General features: G+C 42.5%; 1 protein-coding gene across 1 annotated transcript in view; it reads right to left on the reverse strand.

Moving 5' to 3' along the window:
• Positions 1-16,607, reverse strand: part of LOC138802838 (ubiquitin carboxyl-terminal hydrolase 12-like) — a 44,568-nt gene that overhangs the window by 10,323 nt on the left and 17,638 nt on the right. Inside the window, exons 2-6 of the mRNA XM_069986535.1 lie at positions 16,179-16,259; positions 10,564-10,777; positions 7,352-7,578; positions 3,703-3,779; positions 1,260-1,343 (exon numbers count right to left, since the gene is read on the reverse strand). Of these exons, the coding sequence (XP_069842636.1) occupies positions 1,260-1,343; positions 3,703-3,779; positions 7,352-7,578; positions 10,564-10,777; positions 16,179-16,259 (683 nt within the window). The remainder of the gene's footprint in view (positions 1-1,259; positions 1,344-3,702; positions 3,780-7,351; positions 7,579-10,563; positions 10,778-16,178; positions 16,260-16,607) is intronic.

Below are 16,607 nucleotides of genomic sequence, written 5' to 3' on the forward strand. Positions count from 1 at the left end.
ATAGTCTCCCTGTAGGGAGACAGGACCTCTGACTCTAGATCTGTGCTCCTTGCGGATGCTTTCCAGATGCTTTCCCAGTACAAGTTTCTTTGGAGACACAGCAGCTTGATCTCCTGAACACCCTCATGCTTCACTTTAAAGGCTATGTATATGGTAACAGCAAATTCTGTTTGTGCAAGGTCCGAGCCGGTCTGTAAACAGGCACCGATCTCTGTGATCTGCACTTCCATGGCCTTCAGAAGACTTGATCAGTGGTGCGGCCCTACATGCTATACTTCTCTGCACTATGCTGAGCTTGTCCTGTTCTTCTCATTTCTGCTTCTGACTGTCTCCCATGAAAGAAAAATCCAGGTTCCCACCCATAGGATGAAGTTCAGAAGACGTCCAATGACTGATCAGCTTTACCTTATTAGCTTTGGGCTCCAAAATGACTGGGTCTCACCTCATCCTTCTCTCTGACCGCTCCTGCTGGGCCCAACTGCAACCTACAGCTTTATAACCTTTATCTTTTCTTAGAGACAAGAACAAGGTCTACAAATCTTGATGTAAAATAAGAGTAGACAGACTTCCCCACTGTTTGTCAGTCAGTCAGTGACAGCCTAAGGGCCCCATTACAGAGAAATCATTATACTGTGTAAATTTACTCGATAAAATTTCTGGGTGTATGCAGGCAATGATCTAAAGAAAATTAGTTCGTATGACATTAATCTAATCTTTTAATGGTGCATTTACAAAGCGATTTAGCTGGCAGATCTTTGTAGCCAAAGCCAGGGACAGACTATAAACAGAGAACAGGTCATAAAGGAAAGACTGGGATCAATCCCCTCTTCAAATCCATTCCTGGCTTTGGCTTTAAAAATCTGTCAGATAAATCTCTGTGTAAACGCACCCTAAGCTGACCATAAAATTCTCATTAACCTCTCATAATCTTTAGGTGTATGTACACATTGTTCCTTCATTATTATGATCAAATACTAGAGTGTATGAACAATCGTAATTACAATCGTAATTGCAATTGTAACCAACAACTTTTGTTCCTTGTAATATTGTGAATTATTTCTGAAAAATCTATGCGTCTTATAGTACCCTTACAGAAGTACCACAGAGAAGGTATGGGGTTAATCTACAGACCCGTTTCATTTTTGGCTGGGGAGGGAATGAGAGGATCTTAGTCTTTCCCTTGTCTGCCGCAAAACAATAAGAATAGGCTCCAAGACATCGCAGAGGAGAAACCTATCCAAAACTCCTCTCTTACTCACCTCTTCTGTCCTTCCTGTTTGCTTCGACACTGCTCACAGTAATATTTGTATTCACTGCATAGTGTTTCTGTATTACTGAACCCCCTGCGGGAACACAATAAAGGCTGTATAAGGTCTACGACAAACACCTTAGTCAACTCATTTTCACAGACAGTGGATGGTCCCTGAAAACACTTTATAGAAAAATCAGTTTTCTTCATTTATATGATATACTAGAAAATGTACCCGGCGCTGCCCGGGTATAAAGTGTCAGTGTGTTAATTAGATTTGTTCTAAGGAGCCCAGGAGGCCAAGCTAAAGGTATTGTTTCATCTGAGTTAATCAGTGGAATTAGTGTATACCTGTAGTGCATAGTTGGAGGGGTTCTGTATACCCACAATGTATAGTTTTTAGGGGTCTCGCATATCTGTAGTGTACAGTTGGTGAAGGTCCTGTATACCTGTACTGTATAGTTCGGGGGTCCTGTATACCTGTAGTATATAGCTGGTGCTGTATACCTGTAATGTATAGTTGGTGGAGGTCTTGTATACCTGTAGTTTATAGTTTGAGGGTCCTGGATACCTGTAGTGTATAATTGGTGGAGGTCTTGTATACCTGTAGTATATAGTTCGGGGGTCCTGTATACCTGTAGTAAATAGTTTGAGGGTCCTGTATAACTATAGTATAGAGTTGGTGGAGGTCCTGTATACCTGTAGTGTATAGTTTGGGGTCCTATATACCTGTAGTATATAGCTGGTGGAGTTCCTGTATACCTGTAGTATATTTGGGGTCCTGTATACTTGTAGTATAGAGTTGGTGAAGGTGCTGTATACCTGTATTATAGAGTTGGTGTAGGTCCTGTATACCTGTAGTGTATGGTTTTGAGGTCCTGTATACCTGTAGTGTATAGTTTGGGGTCCTATATACCTGTAGTATATAGTTGGTGGAGTTCCTGTATACCTGTAGTATATAGTTTTGGGGTCCTGTATACCTGTAGTGTAAAGTTTGGGGTCCTGTATACCTGTAGTATATAGTTTTGTGGAGGTCCTGTGCACTTGTAGTGTATAGTTTTGGGGTCCTGTATACCTGTAGTGTCCTGTATACCTGCAGGGTTGTATTTACCCGTATGGCAGTGTTATTCAGTCACAGTGTGTCGGTATTGGTCATGTCTGGTATGGGGGTGTTATCCAGTCACAGTATGGCGGTATTGGTCAGGTCTGGTGTGGCGGTGTTATCCAGTCACGGTATGGTGGTATTGGTCAGGTCTGGTATAGCGGTGTTATGCAGTCACAGTATGGCAGTATTGGTCAGGTCTGATATGATGGTGTTATCCAGTCACAGTATGGTGGTATTGGTCAGGTCTGGCAGTGTTATCCAGTCACAGTATGGCGGTATTGGTCAGGTCTGGCAGTGTTATCCAGTAACAGTATGGCGGTATTGGTCAGGTCTGGTATGGAGGTGTTATCCAGTCACAGTATGGCGGTATTGGTCAGGTCTGGTGTAGCAGTGTTACCCAGTCACAGTTTGGTATACCTGTTGTGCCCTGTATATACATGTACTGTATAGATGGAGCAGGGGGTCCTGTATATACATGTCCTGTATAGATGGAGTAGGGGGTCCTGTATATACATGTACTGTATAGATGGAGTAGGGGGTTCTGTATATACATGTACTGTATAGATGGAGTAGGGGGTCCTGTATATACATGTACTGTATAGATGGCGTAGGGGGTCCTGTATATACATGTACTGTATGGATGGAGTAGGGGGTCCTGTATATACATGTACTGTATAGATGGAGTAGGGGGTCTACCAGTTATTACTGTGGATGTTGTGAGGCAGCTTCCCTAGAAACCATTGCTCCCTGTGAAAATGAAAGCAGTAATCCTATTGGTTGCTAAGGCTCCAACTGCCGTGTCTGCTGCAGCTAATTATATCACCTGTGTTTGCAGTGAGGAGATTTTCCCATTCATCTCTATGGGGCGCCTCTCTTTCCCCTCCCCCTCCCCTCCTGTACATCTGGCGGGGACGGGACCTTTGCAATAACCTTCCCGGGCACCCAATGTATCTGTGGGCCAAATTTGGGGTCAAACGGTTCAGGCGTTTGGAAGTCTATAGAGGACAGACAGACAGACAGAAGGACAGACAGACAGACAGACTTTGATTTTTATGATATAGATATCTATAGGTTTTAGAATGCACGTACTTCTAGTGTACCTACTGAACAGCTTGTATTTCATGTTTTTGCTGATTCTTCCTCAAATATGCAATTTACAGAAGTATTTACTATGGGCCAATACACAACTCCAGATACTCGGCATACTGATCCTGCCTTGTGTTTATACAAATCTGTGCACACCCTTTATTATTAGGGTCACATTGTACAGTGTAAGCAAAGGTTTATATATGCTGGCACAGACTCTATAGCTGGTAATGCAAGAATATGGCTTGTCACTATGACTCACCTTAAGCAGTGTGTAATGGAAGTATTTTGTTCCACATCCACCGAGAGATCCAAGAAATCTTCATCTTTGCTACTAACCTGGAAAAGCACAAAGAAAAAAAAACAGCTTAATGGTGCGTTCACACCTACAGGATCTGCAGCTGATTTTCTGCAGCAGATTTCATTTAAATAACTGAACACAGCATCAAATCTGCTGCAGATCTGCTGCAGATCCTGTAGGTGTGAACGCACCCTAACGATAAAGAACTAGAAGGTTAACATCCCATGTATTTATAGAGAGGATGTGTAGAGTTGTTACATAGATTGTAGGCTCTCGTGAGCAGGACCATCACTCTTCTGTATTGTTAAGTGCTGTGGAATATGCTGGAGCTATGCAAAGATTTCTTCGGCTGAGCTCCTGTTACAATAATCATTGTGCATATAATGCCTAAATAACTATATGACTAAATGACAAAATAAAGCAGCACTAAAATAAAGTGGCTTGAAAACTGCGAAGTGTAAATCTTCAGCAGTTGCTGGAAGGTTTATGACTAATATGGCAGTATGGAACAGATGGGGACGAGAAGTTACTCTGACCTGAAGAAGCCAATAATAAAATATCATTTACGCCTCCATACTTCTGAGGGGTAATCACAAGTGACTGTTATACGCAAGTGGCTTGCCAGAGAATACGTTCACTGTTAACTTTTAACAAAGTGAGATGTTACATTTGCGTTTTTTTATACACAAACTGCACATGTTGTTATATATATTTTATATATATATATATATATATATATATATATATATATATATATGTGTGTGTGTATGTATGAAATGTGTTATCTTTTAAAAATAAACTGCATTTCCCTTGCAGCAGGCAATTTGAAAGACCAAACTGCTGAAACTGTTAGTTCAAATAGACACATGGTAGGAAACGGCTTTTAGTCCCCTGTGCAAAATGTCAAAAGAGGTTTTCTCAAGCACCAAAATGATGAAAAGCCCCATTGCCTCCTTGCTCCCCATCCCAAACCCTGTTGGTGGCTCAGCTTCCAGGCAACTGTCAATATAACAAGGACAGGGATGGAAGGGGGAGCGAAGAGTCATTACAGTTTTCAGCCAGGGTAGATGCTTTGGAAAGCCTCTGACACTTTGCACAGGAGAATGCATGTTTGGACATTCTGGAAGGCACCAAGTGTCTCCTTGACCTAACAGTGATCTTACATTGTCATTGTTAAAAGTTGAGATCAGCGGGGGTCTGACTTATCCAATCAGCTGTCTGAAGGAAACTCTGACCTACACGTGAGGGCGACCTACCATAGGAGATGACTACATGGGGGGGGGGGGGGGTTAACTACCAGAGGGTGATTGCCTACAGAGGAGTGCCTACATGGTGTATACTACATATTAATGGGCCTACTACTGGGGGTGGGGTTACTTAGAGGGATGCATACCAACCAGGGACACTACCTATGGGGGAAACAGCAATGTGGGGGACAGACACTACCTGCTAGAGCGGATACCTGCACAATGAGGCCCAACTACTATACAGATGCATAAAGATGGGCCTGACTACTATATAGGGGCACAGAGGGGCCAAATGAAGGCACACAAGGGTCTAACTTCTATATGGGTACGGAGGGGACTAAACACTATATGAGGGCATAGATAGAGCAATGTAGATGTGGAGGATGCGGATGGTGCATGAGTGAGGAACCTAAAATGTTTGTCTGGCAGATTCTACGGGGACGACTTATGACTGGGAAAAGTCCTCATGATGGCCCAGGCCGGATGGAGAGGAAGAGGAAAAGTGAGCAACTCCGATCGGAGAAAAAGTTCCCTGTAATTCACTCAAAGACAACGCCCCCTGTGAGTCATTGGCTGTAACTGCACTGTAGTCAGATTTGCTCTAAAGAACCTGTGTAGAGCTGGTATCTGCTGCTATATGGTGACTGTATGAGGTTTTATTGGTGTAAACTGGTACTATTTGTATTACTGGTCTTAGTATACTGGATTTGGTCATTAAAAGTATGGTGGTAAAAAAAAATATATATATATACACATACATACACACACACTGTAAGTAATTGTCAAGCAGCACAAATATGCAGAGCAATCAAGCTGTGTCATGCAATAACATGCAGTAGGTGCACGCCTCACCTTACCAGACCGAGGTAAGTATCAAATCCAGACAAAGTATAGATGGAGACAGCACCTCAAAAAACGTGGGGAGTTTATTCACACCAATGCAACGTTTCGGAAAATTTACATAATGAATAAACTCCCCAAATTTTTTTGAGGTTCTGTCTCCATCTATACTTTGTCTATATACACACACACACACATACATACATACATACATACATACATACATACATACATATATATATATATATATATATATACACACATTGACACACATTATTTGTAACCATGTAACATAAGTTTAGGACTGCACTTGACAACTTAGTTGGGGAGGGGGGGGCAGCCATTTCTATTCATGCCCTGGACACTGACAGTGATAGTATATTGTGGTACTGCTGCTTTTAAAAACGTTTGACATAATTAAAATCATCAAAAGTTTTTGTCAGTCAAGGTCTCGTAGTTCAACTTTCCACCAATCATTAGCTAGAGCCCAGAGAAGCTCCATGTTAAGCACTTCACTTCCCTACTTGCTGACTCCCAGCAGGATACAGTCTCCAATGTAAATCTATGGAGACCGCCTCCAGTAGTGAGGCAATGAAAGTCATTAGAAGCTACCAGACCTATATAGATGAGTCCCCAAACACTTTTGCCTGCTAAACTTCCCGCTTGTGGCAGGTTCAGACCTCAGTATAACATGTATGGGGCTCTCCTGAGCACTCACTGACAGATCATGTAAGTGGAGATACAGGTTGGGCATGGAAAACCACTGTCTGACCCCTTTGTTCTGGGGGAGATAAGCGGTCTCCAGAGCAGTCTGGCTGCAGCTTAGAGAACACAGGAAAGTTTAGTCGTTTGGCTGTAGTACTGTTTTCTCCTGCTCTCCTATGAACACTCCAAACAATAAGGTCACAGCAGAACCAGAGGTCAGGTCACATTTAGCTGTATTGAAGTCTATTTGATTCCAAATAACAAGTGCCCTTTTCAAGCGGCATTTTAGCCGAAACGTCACACTTGTTATGTGCAATTAAATAAACTTTAATACGGCTGAATATGACCTGCACGTGCTGCACTGTAATTTTATTGTGTGGAGTATAAAGTATATAATATACAAATGTACACAGGAATTGTGACAGGAATTTGTGGGTCCACCCAGAAAATAAAACATGACCAGCTGGGGGCGCTGCCACTGATATCAACTTAAATTCTAATCCATTGCTAGTTATAAAACACACACAGTATTTTTCATGGGATAACCTCTTTATTGTGAACCCCATGCAATGCTATTCGGCTCCTGGGGAGGCTCATTTCATGATAATTCTGGGTATGGTATGCGAGACTGGGGTGTACAGATTAGCATCTTTGTCCTACTGTAATGTAATTATCATATATTTGTAACCAATGGTGGCTATACTGTCTGTAGGGGTCCTAGGTATCATGACAGTAATGTAATCATATTCATGCAGAATTACAGCCTGTACTTGAAGTGGTGTCCTTAGCAATAGTTCCTCCTACGACACATTACTCACAGTTTCACAGTTAAGACATCTGGTTTCATTGGTTAAAGTCCCCTGGAAGATCTCATGAACCCAGGTGAGGTCAGGCTTATCTGGTTCCTGAAGCTCTAAGCTCCCATTCTGCAGCTTTCCGTTCTGGTTCTCCTGTTTCTTTTCCTCTTGCAGCAGGTCAGCAATAGTGTTGAGAAGGTAGTTTAGGAACTCGTGGGCATCCTGTTGCATGTAGTTATCAAACAATTCTGCAAACAATGATACAGAATCACTTCCATGTCTGAGCTTCCAGTTTGCATAAATAAAATATATAGTAAATGTTAAATTCAGTCAAAGCCTACAAATTCAGGTGTGACTATAGGTAGCCCCAACACCTCATACTCTCCACTGTCATATGTAAATTGCTCTATATACTGAAGTGCTTTAGATGTCCAACCTGCAACTGTCTAAAAGGTAAATAATGTATTTAAAAGGGCTATCCAGCGCTACAAAAACATGGCCACTTTTCCCCCTCTCTTGTCTCCAGATTGGGTGGGGTTTCAAACTCAGTTCCATTGAAGTAAATGGAGCTTAATTGCAAACACAGTTAAACTGGACACAGTTAAAATCTGCACCATCAAATCTGCTACGGATCCGGTGTGTGTGAAGGCACCCTTAATGTAAACTCCACATGCAGTTTTCCATAAAAAATATTTTTTGCCCCCATTTATGAAAGCTGGCTGCACTAAACTGGTGTTAGGCACTAGGATTACCTACCATACTTTTTTCATTTAAACAAATATATTCATCTAGCAATTATATGATCCAAAAGGTAGCAGGTTATAAAAGATGATTCTTCTTCTAGATTATTAAGCCAGCAGTGTTATTAACTATGCTCAGCCCTCCACTTCCACCTTTACAGACAACTGCTTTTACTTGTTTACACGTTTATCCACAAGATGGCGATGTTCCACATATGATGAATCACGTCTTGGTGTCTCAGCCATACACTTTCTCAGCCAAGTACTTTCCAAGGCCTCATTCACACATGATTTAGGAAACTGCGGAACTGACATATTGCACATATCGCACTATGCTGTGGCTACTGAAGGGTTTCTCCATACAGGGAGAGATAGTAAACGGTCATATGTCATACCCCCTACAGATCTTAAGGTGTACCTGTCAAAAGTTTTCATCTGTCGAGGTTTGGGTGTTTAGGCCAGACCAATCACTAGAATGAGTAACACTGTGATTCTCTCCTCAGTCTGTATTTATGGGACAACCTTGGTCACAAAGCTGGAACAGGCCATGGTGTGTTAACCACAACTCATACACTAAATACAAATGTCTTTGGTTGGCCAAAGGTAAGCAGTAATGTGCTACTCCGAGCGGTCGCTCCTCAGGATAGAGGTTCAGGAATGGACGCTCCCATACAAATCCTAACTGGCCGCTGAATAGAATCAGATTCGATGGCCGTTTGTTCACCTGTAGCCATGAGTTTAAACGCTTGCTGTGCCTAGAATCCAAGTTCATATCATATAGAGATCTTCACTTTTTTAACGACACCCCATCAAGTGTCAGGGGGCAGCACACAAAGTTTTACTTCATAGCTTTGAATCTAAGGGAGGACGCTCCAAGTGACATCAGGAAGGAAGGTCACAACCTCTTACTGTCATTTCTCCCCTTCAAAGCTTCCAGTGACGCAGAGAGAAAGCGGCAACTTTCTTCAGGTTATCCCCCCAGTTATCAATCTTACAGGATATGCCCACCCTGATTGTTCCATTGGATGGGGAGGTATATTTCTACTAAAGGGGTGATATGATTTCTACAAGACAGAGGATATGGCAGTTGCACATGTAATCACCCATTCACCACTTCTATGTGACATCACAAATTTTTGTTTGATTCTGTTCTGGTGATTATGTAGAGATGTATACATGTACATACAGGCATAAGTGGCATGTAGCGACTCATGAATGCATACCTCCAGTCATAAAACTATCCCTCTACATCTGCAGTGTCCTTGCACTGTACGGACGTCCCGGCATAAGAGCCGGCATATTATTATAGCTGCTTAGTCAAGTATTCTTGGGGTACACGGACCACATCACAGCACTAAACCCTACTACTCAATTACTGTAAAATGACAGAACTGCTTTAAGAACAAAGGAATCTGGATTTAAATTCAACCTGACAATCCTTAAGTAGTACAAACACATACAAAACAACTTATAGATGAAACCTGACACACAGGAGAAATCGTCCTACCAGAAAAATCTTTTTAAAAATGTATGCCATTCTCATTTAAAGCCTGCATTCTGTATGTTTAGAGGCAATGACAGGGAATTTATTACCTGTGACTAGAGATGAGCGAACCTGGAGCATGCTCGAGTCCATCCGAACCCGAACGTTCAGCATTTGATTAGCGGTGGCTGCTGAAGTTGGATAAAGCCCTAAGGCTATGTGGAAAACATAGATATAGTCATTGGCTGTATCCATGTTTTCCAAATAACCTTAGAGCTTTATCCAAGTTTAACAGCCCCAGCTAATCAAATACCGAACGTTCGGGTACGGATGGACTTAAACCCGGTTCGCTCATCTCTACCTGTGACTTAAGGCCCTATTCCACGGGCCGACTTTAGGAGCAAACAAGCGCTCTCAGCGCTCGTTTGCTCCTCGTTCCCCGCTCGCTGCCGCCGCTATTCCACGCATCAGCAGCGAGCGGCTGAATCCAGGGAGGGCCGGGGGGAGCTGCCCGGGTGATCGCTAGATCGTCCAGGCAGCCCAAAGCATACTGCAGCATCTACTGCCGACGCTCCTATTCCATGGAGCAACGGCAGCAGATCGTTGCTGTATCAGTCGTTTGTTTATCAACATGTTGAAAAACAAACGACTGCAGCGATCAGCCGTCATGAACGATGTCGGCTGATCGTTGCCTTCTATTCCACGGGACGATTATCGGCCGATTATCGTTCCGTGGAATAGGGCCCTTAGCATCTTTATTACTGCCCCTACCCGGCTAGTAAAGAAAGCTACTTAGATCCCAGGTTTAGGCTCCGTGCACACAGAGCAAAAGCGGTGGAATTCCATGGTGGAATTGTCCGCCACGGAATGCCGCCAGCCTCCGTGTCATAATGACAGTCTATGGGAGACTCGCGCATCTTCTCTCTCCGCTCTGAAGAATAAATATGTTCATTCTTCAGCGCCGAGAAATGCCTCCCATATGACACGAAGGCTGGGATTTATGAGCTTACCGTTTTCTTTTCTCAGTCTGGAGATGAATTTCTTGGGTGGTATAACCCCCACTTTCTTCTTTTGCGTGGCAATGCTGTTAAACAGGTCCGCCAAGCATGTGAGTAAGCTTTCCTTCTTCCGTGGCTGGACCTTGTATGCCAGAACTTTTTCCCGAAACGGACGACAAAAATAAAGTGCTTGTAGAACAGAATTGCAGTAGCAGGTATTGCCGAACTAGAAGAAGAAGATGAAGAATGGGAATGATAACAGATCCATGCACATATACAAACAAGTAAAAGACTCCACTAGCAGTTAGCTATACTTTGCTGTATAGGTAAGGACTATACAAGTAGACTCTTAGAGAAAACAACATAGCCAGACCAACTATCACCCCAAAGTATATAAGGTATATATGGTTGTCACTAACAGTACTGGCTTCAGGATGGGTTTGTTTGATTTACCCCTGGAAGACAGTAGAAAATGAAAGAACTACACAATGTGGTACTGTCTCAGCAGTTCACCGGCTCTTCCCACCGTCCCTAGACAACACCCTATTCTCTCAGGACGATTGGCTGGATCTGGTCTCTAAACTCTAGCCTCACCGCTTAAGTGATGTCATCACCCCTGCCCGGAACTATCTCCTTTTCATGTACACCTATACATACAGTATCTCTCTCTACTGAGAAGAATTAGGTGTGTCTTATGAAGAGAAGCAGACGGGGAATTACATGTCAGCTTTTGCAAATTTATGCATTGTAATGGAGTGCTGTCAAAGAGGAGTATGCAGGGTGGGAGGGCCATTATAGAAAAGTGAGAGGCAGCAAGGTATTCTGGGAGGTGTGGTACTACGTTACTGCTCAAGGACGTGGTATCATGATACTGGGAAAAGGAAGGGGGGGGGGGGAATTACAGACACTTAAAACGAATAGATTTTTGTTGGTTTAAGAATTGGGGTAGCCAAGCAATGCTTCATGTTTCAGCAGCATTTGCATTTTAAACTTGACATGGGAATGCCCCTTTAAGTTTTGCTTTTAGTTTACAGAGGGCCTACAAGTTCATTTGAAGAATTTGTACATCTATGGCCAATGTTCTACTGTGGAAAGGGGTTGTCACAGAGATTGTTACATTCTGTAAAACTGACCTAGGGATTCAAAAAAGTTAACAATGTATTTCTAAAAATAAATGGCAGATAGAATAACGTACAATAAACACCTTCATTGGCGCTTTCATTGTGGTGTAGCAATCACGTCTTAAAACATTGCGTAAAAAACATTCCTTAATTCTATTGTTAGTAAATTGTGTTTGAGATGGTAAAAGGACATCTAAGTGTCCTCTTAATATTATTATGGAGCGGAAATAGAACACAGGCTTGTTATTTTTAGCATTTCTATTCATAGCCCAGTGAGAACGTTCACTCCGTATTCGCTGTCTCCTGCTTTTTAGCCAGTCACAACTGAAACAGATGAAATCCATCTGATTGTACAGTCTGCAAAAAAATCTGGCGTGTCATGATAGCTATTTTATCCTTTATGGCATGGGCAAGGAAATGGCAGTAGGGAATAATACTCTGGCATTAACTGAGAAATAAATGTTATACTCTATGGTTGTAAAAAGACACATTCATCAAGTTATATCAAGGGAGGGGTAAAGATGTGAATGTAAGTGGGTACAAATAACAAGTTTTAGGCTATGTTCATACGCTGTAAGAGACCGGCCGGTCACAGAACGGCCAGTCTCAGAAAAGATCATACCGGCCAGTACTGCAGTATCGGCCGGATGATGTTTAGTGCCGCTTAGTTCTGATGCGGGCACATCCATGCACGCCCAAATCAGAACTCCCCACTGCACACTATGAAGCGTGTGGCCGGAGCCGCTCGCTCCATAGTGTACACTGACATGCTTTTCTGCGGACGCAGAAAACTCTACAGCGCCACTACGAATTCCGGCCGGAGCATATACTATGTGTATACACTCCCGCCGGGATCCCTTCAGCCTGCAGCACCACGTAAGCTCTGTGAAAATCACGGCCGTTGTTTCAACGGCCGTAATTTCCACGGAACTTACGTAGTGTGAACATAATCTAAGGATACACAGCAACTTTAGCCGTTCAAAAAACTTCAAAAGTTAAGTATGGTCGGAATCTCGGTGGTGAGACCCCATCAATCATTAGTTATAGCTGGGTGGAGCAGATGGTGGCTTTACTCCCCGACTGGCTGCCCAATCTGCTTCAATACTATAACAGAGCCCAACACGTGCAATGAGTCAGGCTGGATGGCCTTCTGGGGAATGAAGCACGCTGCCGCGCTATAACTAATGATCACAGGGAATCTGAGCATACCTGTTTGAGCTGGAGATTTGTCTCAATTTTTTCTATCTAATGTTGTTTTGCTAAGGTACACCAAAATAGAGATAATGCAGTTCAGCCACTTAAAGGGGTATTCCCATCTCAAGTTGTTATCCCTTCATGATAGGATAGGAATAACAAACTGATCAGTGGCGGTCAAACGCAGGAAACTCCAGTGGTGCAGAGAATGAGGAGACAATCGTCCCTGGAATGAAGAGAGCACCTATGGCCACTGTGGCCTGTACTCCATTTATTAGTTATGGGGCGAACATTTACCGTGTCAAGGGAGCTGTACAGGGATTAGAGCCCAATAATCTGTGGTTTTTATTGGTACCCCTTTTGTCTAGATTTGACCTTCTGATCAATTTTTAGTACTTTATAGAATATAATAAATAAATAAAAAAAAACTGCAATTCTGGCAATTTGTGGAATTTTTGCAATTTTCATTGCTTAATTTTTTTTAAAGTTCTCTATGTAAATCAACATTATACATCCTGTCAAACTGTGGTCCATGCTCCTATGCTCAGACACCTGTTCTTTAGGCATGTTCCCTGAGGAAGGTCACAAAACATGTTGGAACGCTGTGTGAACGGGAGTCTGAATTTGATAGAAAAGGAGAGATCTAGTGGCCATATGTATAACATTGATTTAAACATAGGAAAGGTAAAAAAAAAAAAATAAAATTAGGAGAGTATATTGCAAAAGTGTTGATTTCTTTTTGACAGCAGGAACAGTGACCCTCAGCTACTGCAAGCAGTCGGGGGTTACCAGGTATTGAGTGGGTTTGAGTTTTAACCCTCTCCATATCTCTTTAAAAACCCTATGATAAAATCATGGGTTGTTAAGGGGTTAATATGTAATAATCTTGTTGAATACAAACTCATAGGTGATGTAAGCATTTTATTATAGTAAATTTGTTATTTCTATTATACGTGAGAAATTTATGACGTAGTCCAAGTCCAAACTGGAGAAAAACTGTGGAAAAATATAGGAGTCAAAAACTTAGCATATTGCCCCTATAGCCTAATAAAACCGATATAAAGTCATCTCACCACTCCTCTTGTACATTATCCTCATAATTTCAAAACTGTCCAGGATCGCTGGAGCTTGATTGGTAGGTTACTTTCTATACACAGATAGGGAGAGATCTATCAATAAAGCCAACTGGGGAGATGTCTATTAGGACGTCTTTGCCCCTGTGACTTACAGCGCCACTCAGGATTTCATCAAAATAAATAAAAGTAATAAATAAATAAAAAATAAACAGCACAATTCCACAGTGTGAACTCTGCAGTGGATTATGTATGTGCAAAGTGGCCTTCCATAGCCAATCATAGCAAGCTATAATAAGGGAGCCTGTGCCCGTGGACGGGACCCACTTACAGTGATGGCAAACTATTGGCACTCCAGCTGTTGCAAACCTACACATCCAATTATGCCTGAACAGGCAAAGATAGGGCTATAGCTGCCAAGCAACAATCGGAATTGTAGTTTTGCAACAGCTAGAGTGCCACAGGTTCACCACCCCCACATTAGGCGAATGTACAGTCACTAAAAGGGCAACTCCAGCAAAAAATGTTTTCTTTAAAAACAACTGGTGTCAGAAAGTGCCAGAGATTTGTAGTTTACTTCTATTGAAAATCTCAAGTCTTACAGTACTTATCAGCTGCTGTATGTCCTACACAGGGCTGTGGAGTCAGTAAGCCGCAGCTCCGACTCCAACTCAGACTCAGACTCCTGAATTTTATGAAGACCGACTCCGACTCCAACTCCGACTCCCGCTCCTTCATAAATGGCCAGTCATATACCAGGGGAGTTATTTATCACACTGGCTCAGCAGCTTCTCCCTAATGTCCTACATGACCCTGGGGCGACTTCTTAGTGAATAAAGGAATACTGTATATAAAGCAGATTCTCCTGTGTGTGCAGTGGATGCAGCCAGTCTCAAGCCTCCATGTCCTGAACTACTCACAACTAGACTAGATGGAGCAGGTGGTCTTTTCCTGCTGACAGTCTTCTATGTTTCTAACTAAATATTCACCATACTTAAAGAAACACTGCCAACAATGCCAGATAACTGTAATATAGAGGTCAGCCATAGTGATATAGAGAGGGGTCACACATAGTGATATAGAGGGGTCACACATAGTGATATAGAAGGTCACTGTGGGGGCACGCAATAGCACGCACACACACACACAGCCTGCTGCAGCCATAGCACACACACACCCACACAGCCTGCTGCAGCTATAGCGCACACACAGCTTGCTGCAGCCATAGCGCACACACAGCTTGCTGCAGCCATAGCGCACACCACCCACACACAAACTCTGCTTGCTGCGGCCACAGCACACATACACACAGCCTGCTGCAGCTATAGTGCACACACACACAAACACACAGCTTGCTGCAGCCATAGCACGCACACAGCCTGCTGCAGCCATAGGATACACACAGCCTGCTGCAGCCATAGCATACACACAGCCTGCTGCGAACATAGCACACAAACAACCTACTGCAGACATAGCATTCACACAGAGCCTGCTGCAGCCATATCATACACACAGCCTGCTGCAGTCATAGCACACACACACACACACACACACACACACAGCTGCAGCCATAGAACACTGAAGAAAAACACACAATCTTCTCCCAGAGAGAAAACACCACACTGAGGACAGAGGTTACTGCTACACTACTTATGTCTTCTCCTCCTCCTCTATATTACACAGGATATCTTCATATTACACTGCTGCTCATATACAGTCATCCAGCATCCAGGAAGAGAACAGCACATATATCCCCCCACACAATGGTCTCTTCCAGCTCAGAAACAAACTGCCAAATAGTGACCGACAACTTTTCCATGACCCCCCTTATGTAATAGGGCCAGTGTCCTATTAGAATGTTGCTCATAATATATATTCATGAGCAAAAACTTGTAAAATTCATATAAAAACTTGATTCTGCTGGAGTGGGAAAAAATTTTTCTGACTCTGATTCCAGCCAAAACTAGCTTAGACTCCGACTCCACGACTCCAAAGCCCTGGTCCTACATATCTATGTTTATGTCTAGGACATACAGCAGCTGATATGTACTAGAAGTAAATTACAAATCTCTGGCACTTTCTGACATCAGTTGATTTGAAAGAAAACTGCTTATACTGGAGTTGCCCTTTAAAGTGTCTTCTAAATCAAAAATCCACACTGCCTTACTGTCTGCTTGTATATCTTCACGATGGATAAGAAAACATATTCAATTCATAAAGGAAAGAAAAGAGGACTTACGTTGACCAATCCAAAATAATGTTCATTTACGGGAAATTGCTCTGGGCCGATTTCTTTTTCCAATGTTGAGGCATTGGTGCCCTATGGGGAAAAAAAACTCTCTTAAACAAAATTGTAATAAATGTATACAATGCAAATACATGTAAACATTAGCAATGCACTGGTTAAAAAATACATTGTAGTACAATATTATGGGTCATCCGTCCTACCTGAGCTGTTTTCAACTGTATTTAGCGATATGCAGCAGAAAGGAGGATAAGCTGCCATTGTGTTATTTATGGTGAAATTTATAGAAAATGTAAAAAATAAAAAGTCACGCTACAGTGTTATATCATGAAAATAGGGCATTTACATAGAAGCAGCAATGGTGATTTCCTAACCAAATTTATGAAACCAAAATCCAACACAAGTGGTGGGTACACCCCAACA

The sequence above is a fragment of the Dendropsophus ebraccatus genome, chromosome 10 (assembly GCF_027789765.1).
Source record: "Dendropsophus ebraccatus isolate aDenEbr1 chromosome 10, aDenEbr1.pat, whole genome shotgun sequence".
NCBI classification, from domain to species: domain Eukaryota; kingdom Metazoa; phylum Chordata; class Amphibia; order Anura; family Hylidae; genus Dendropsophus; species Dendropsophus ebraccatus.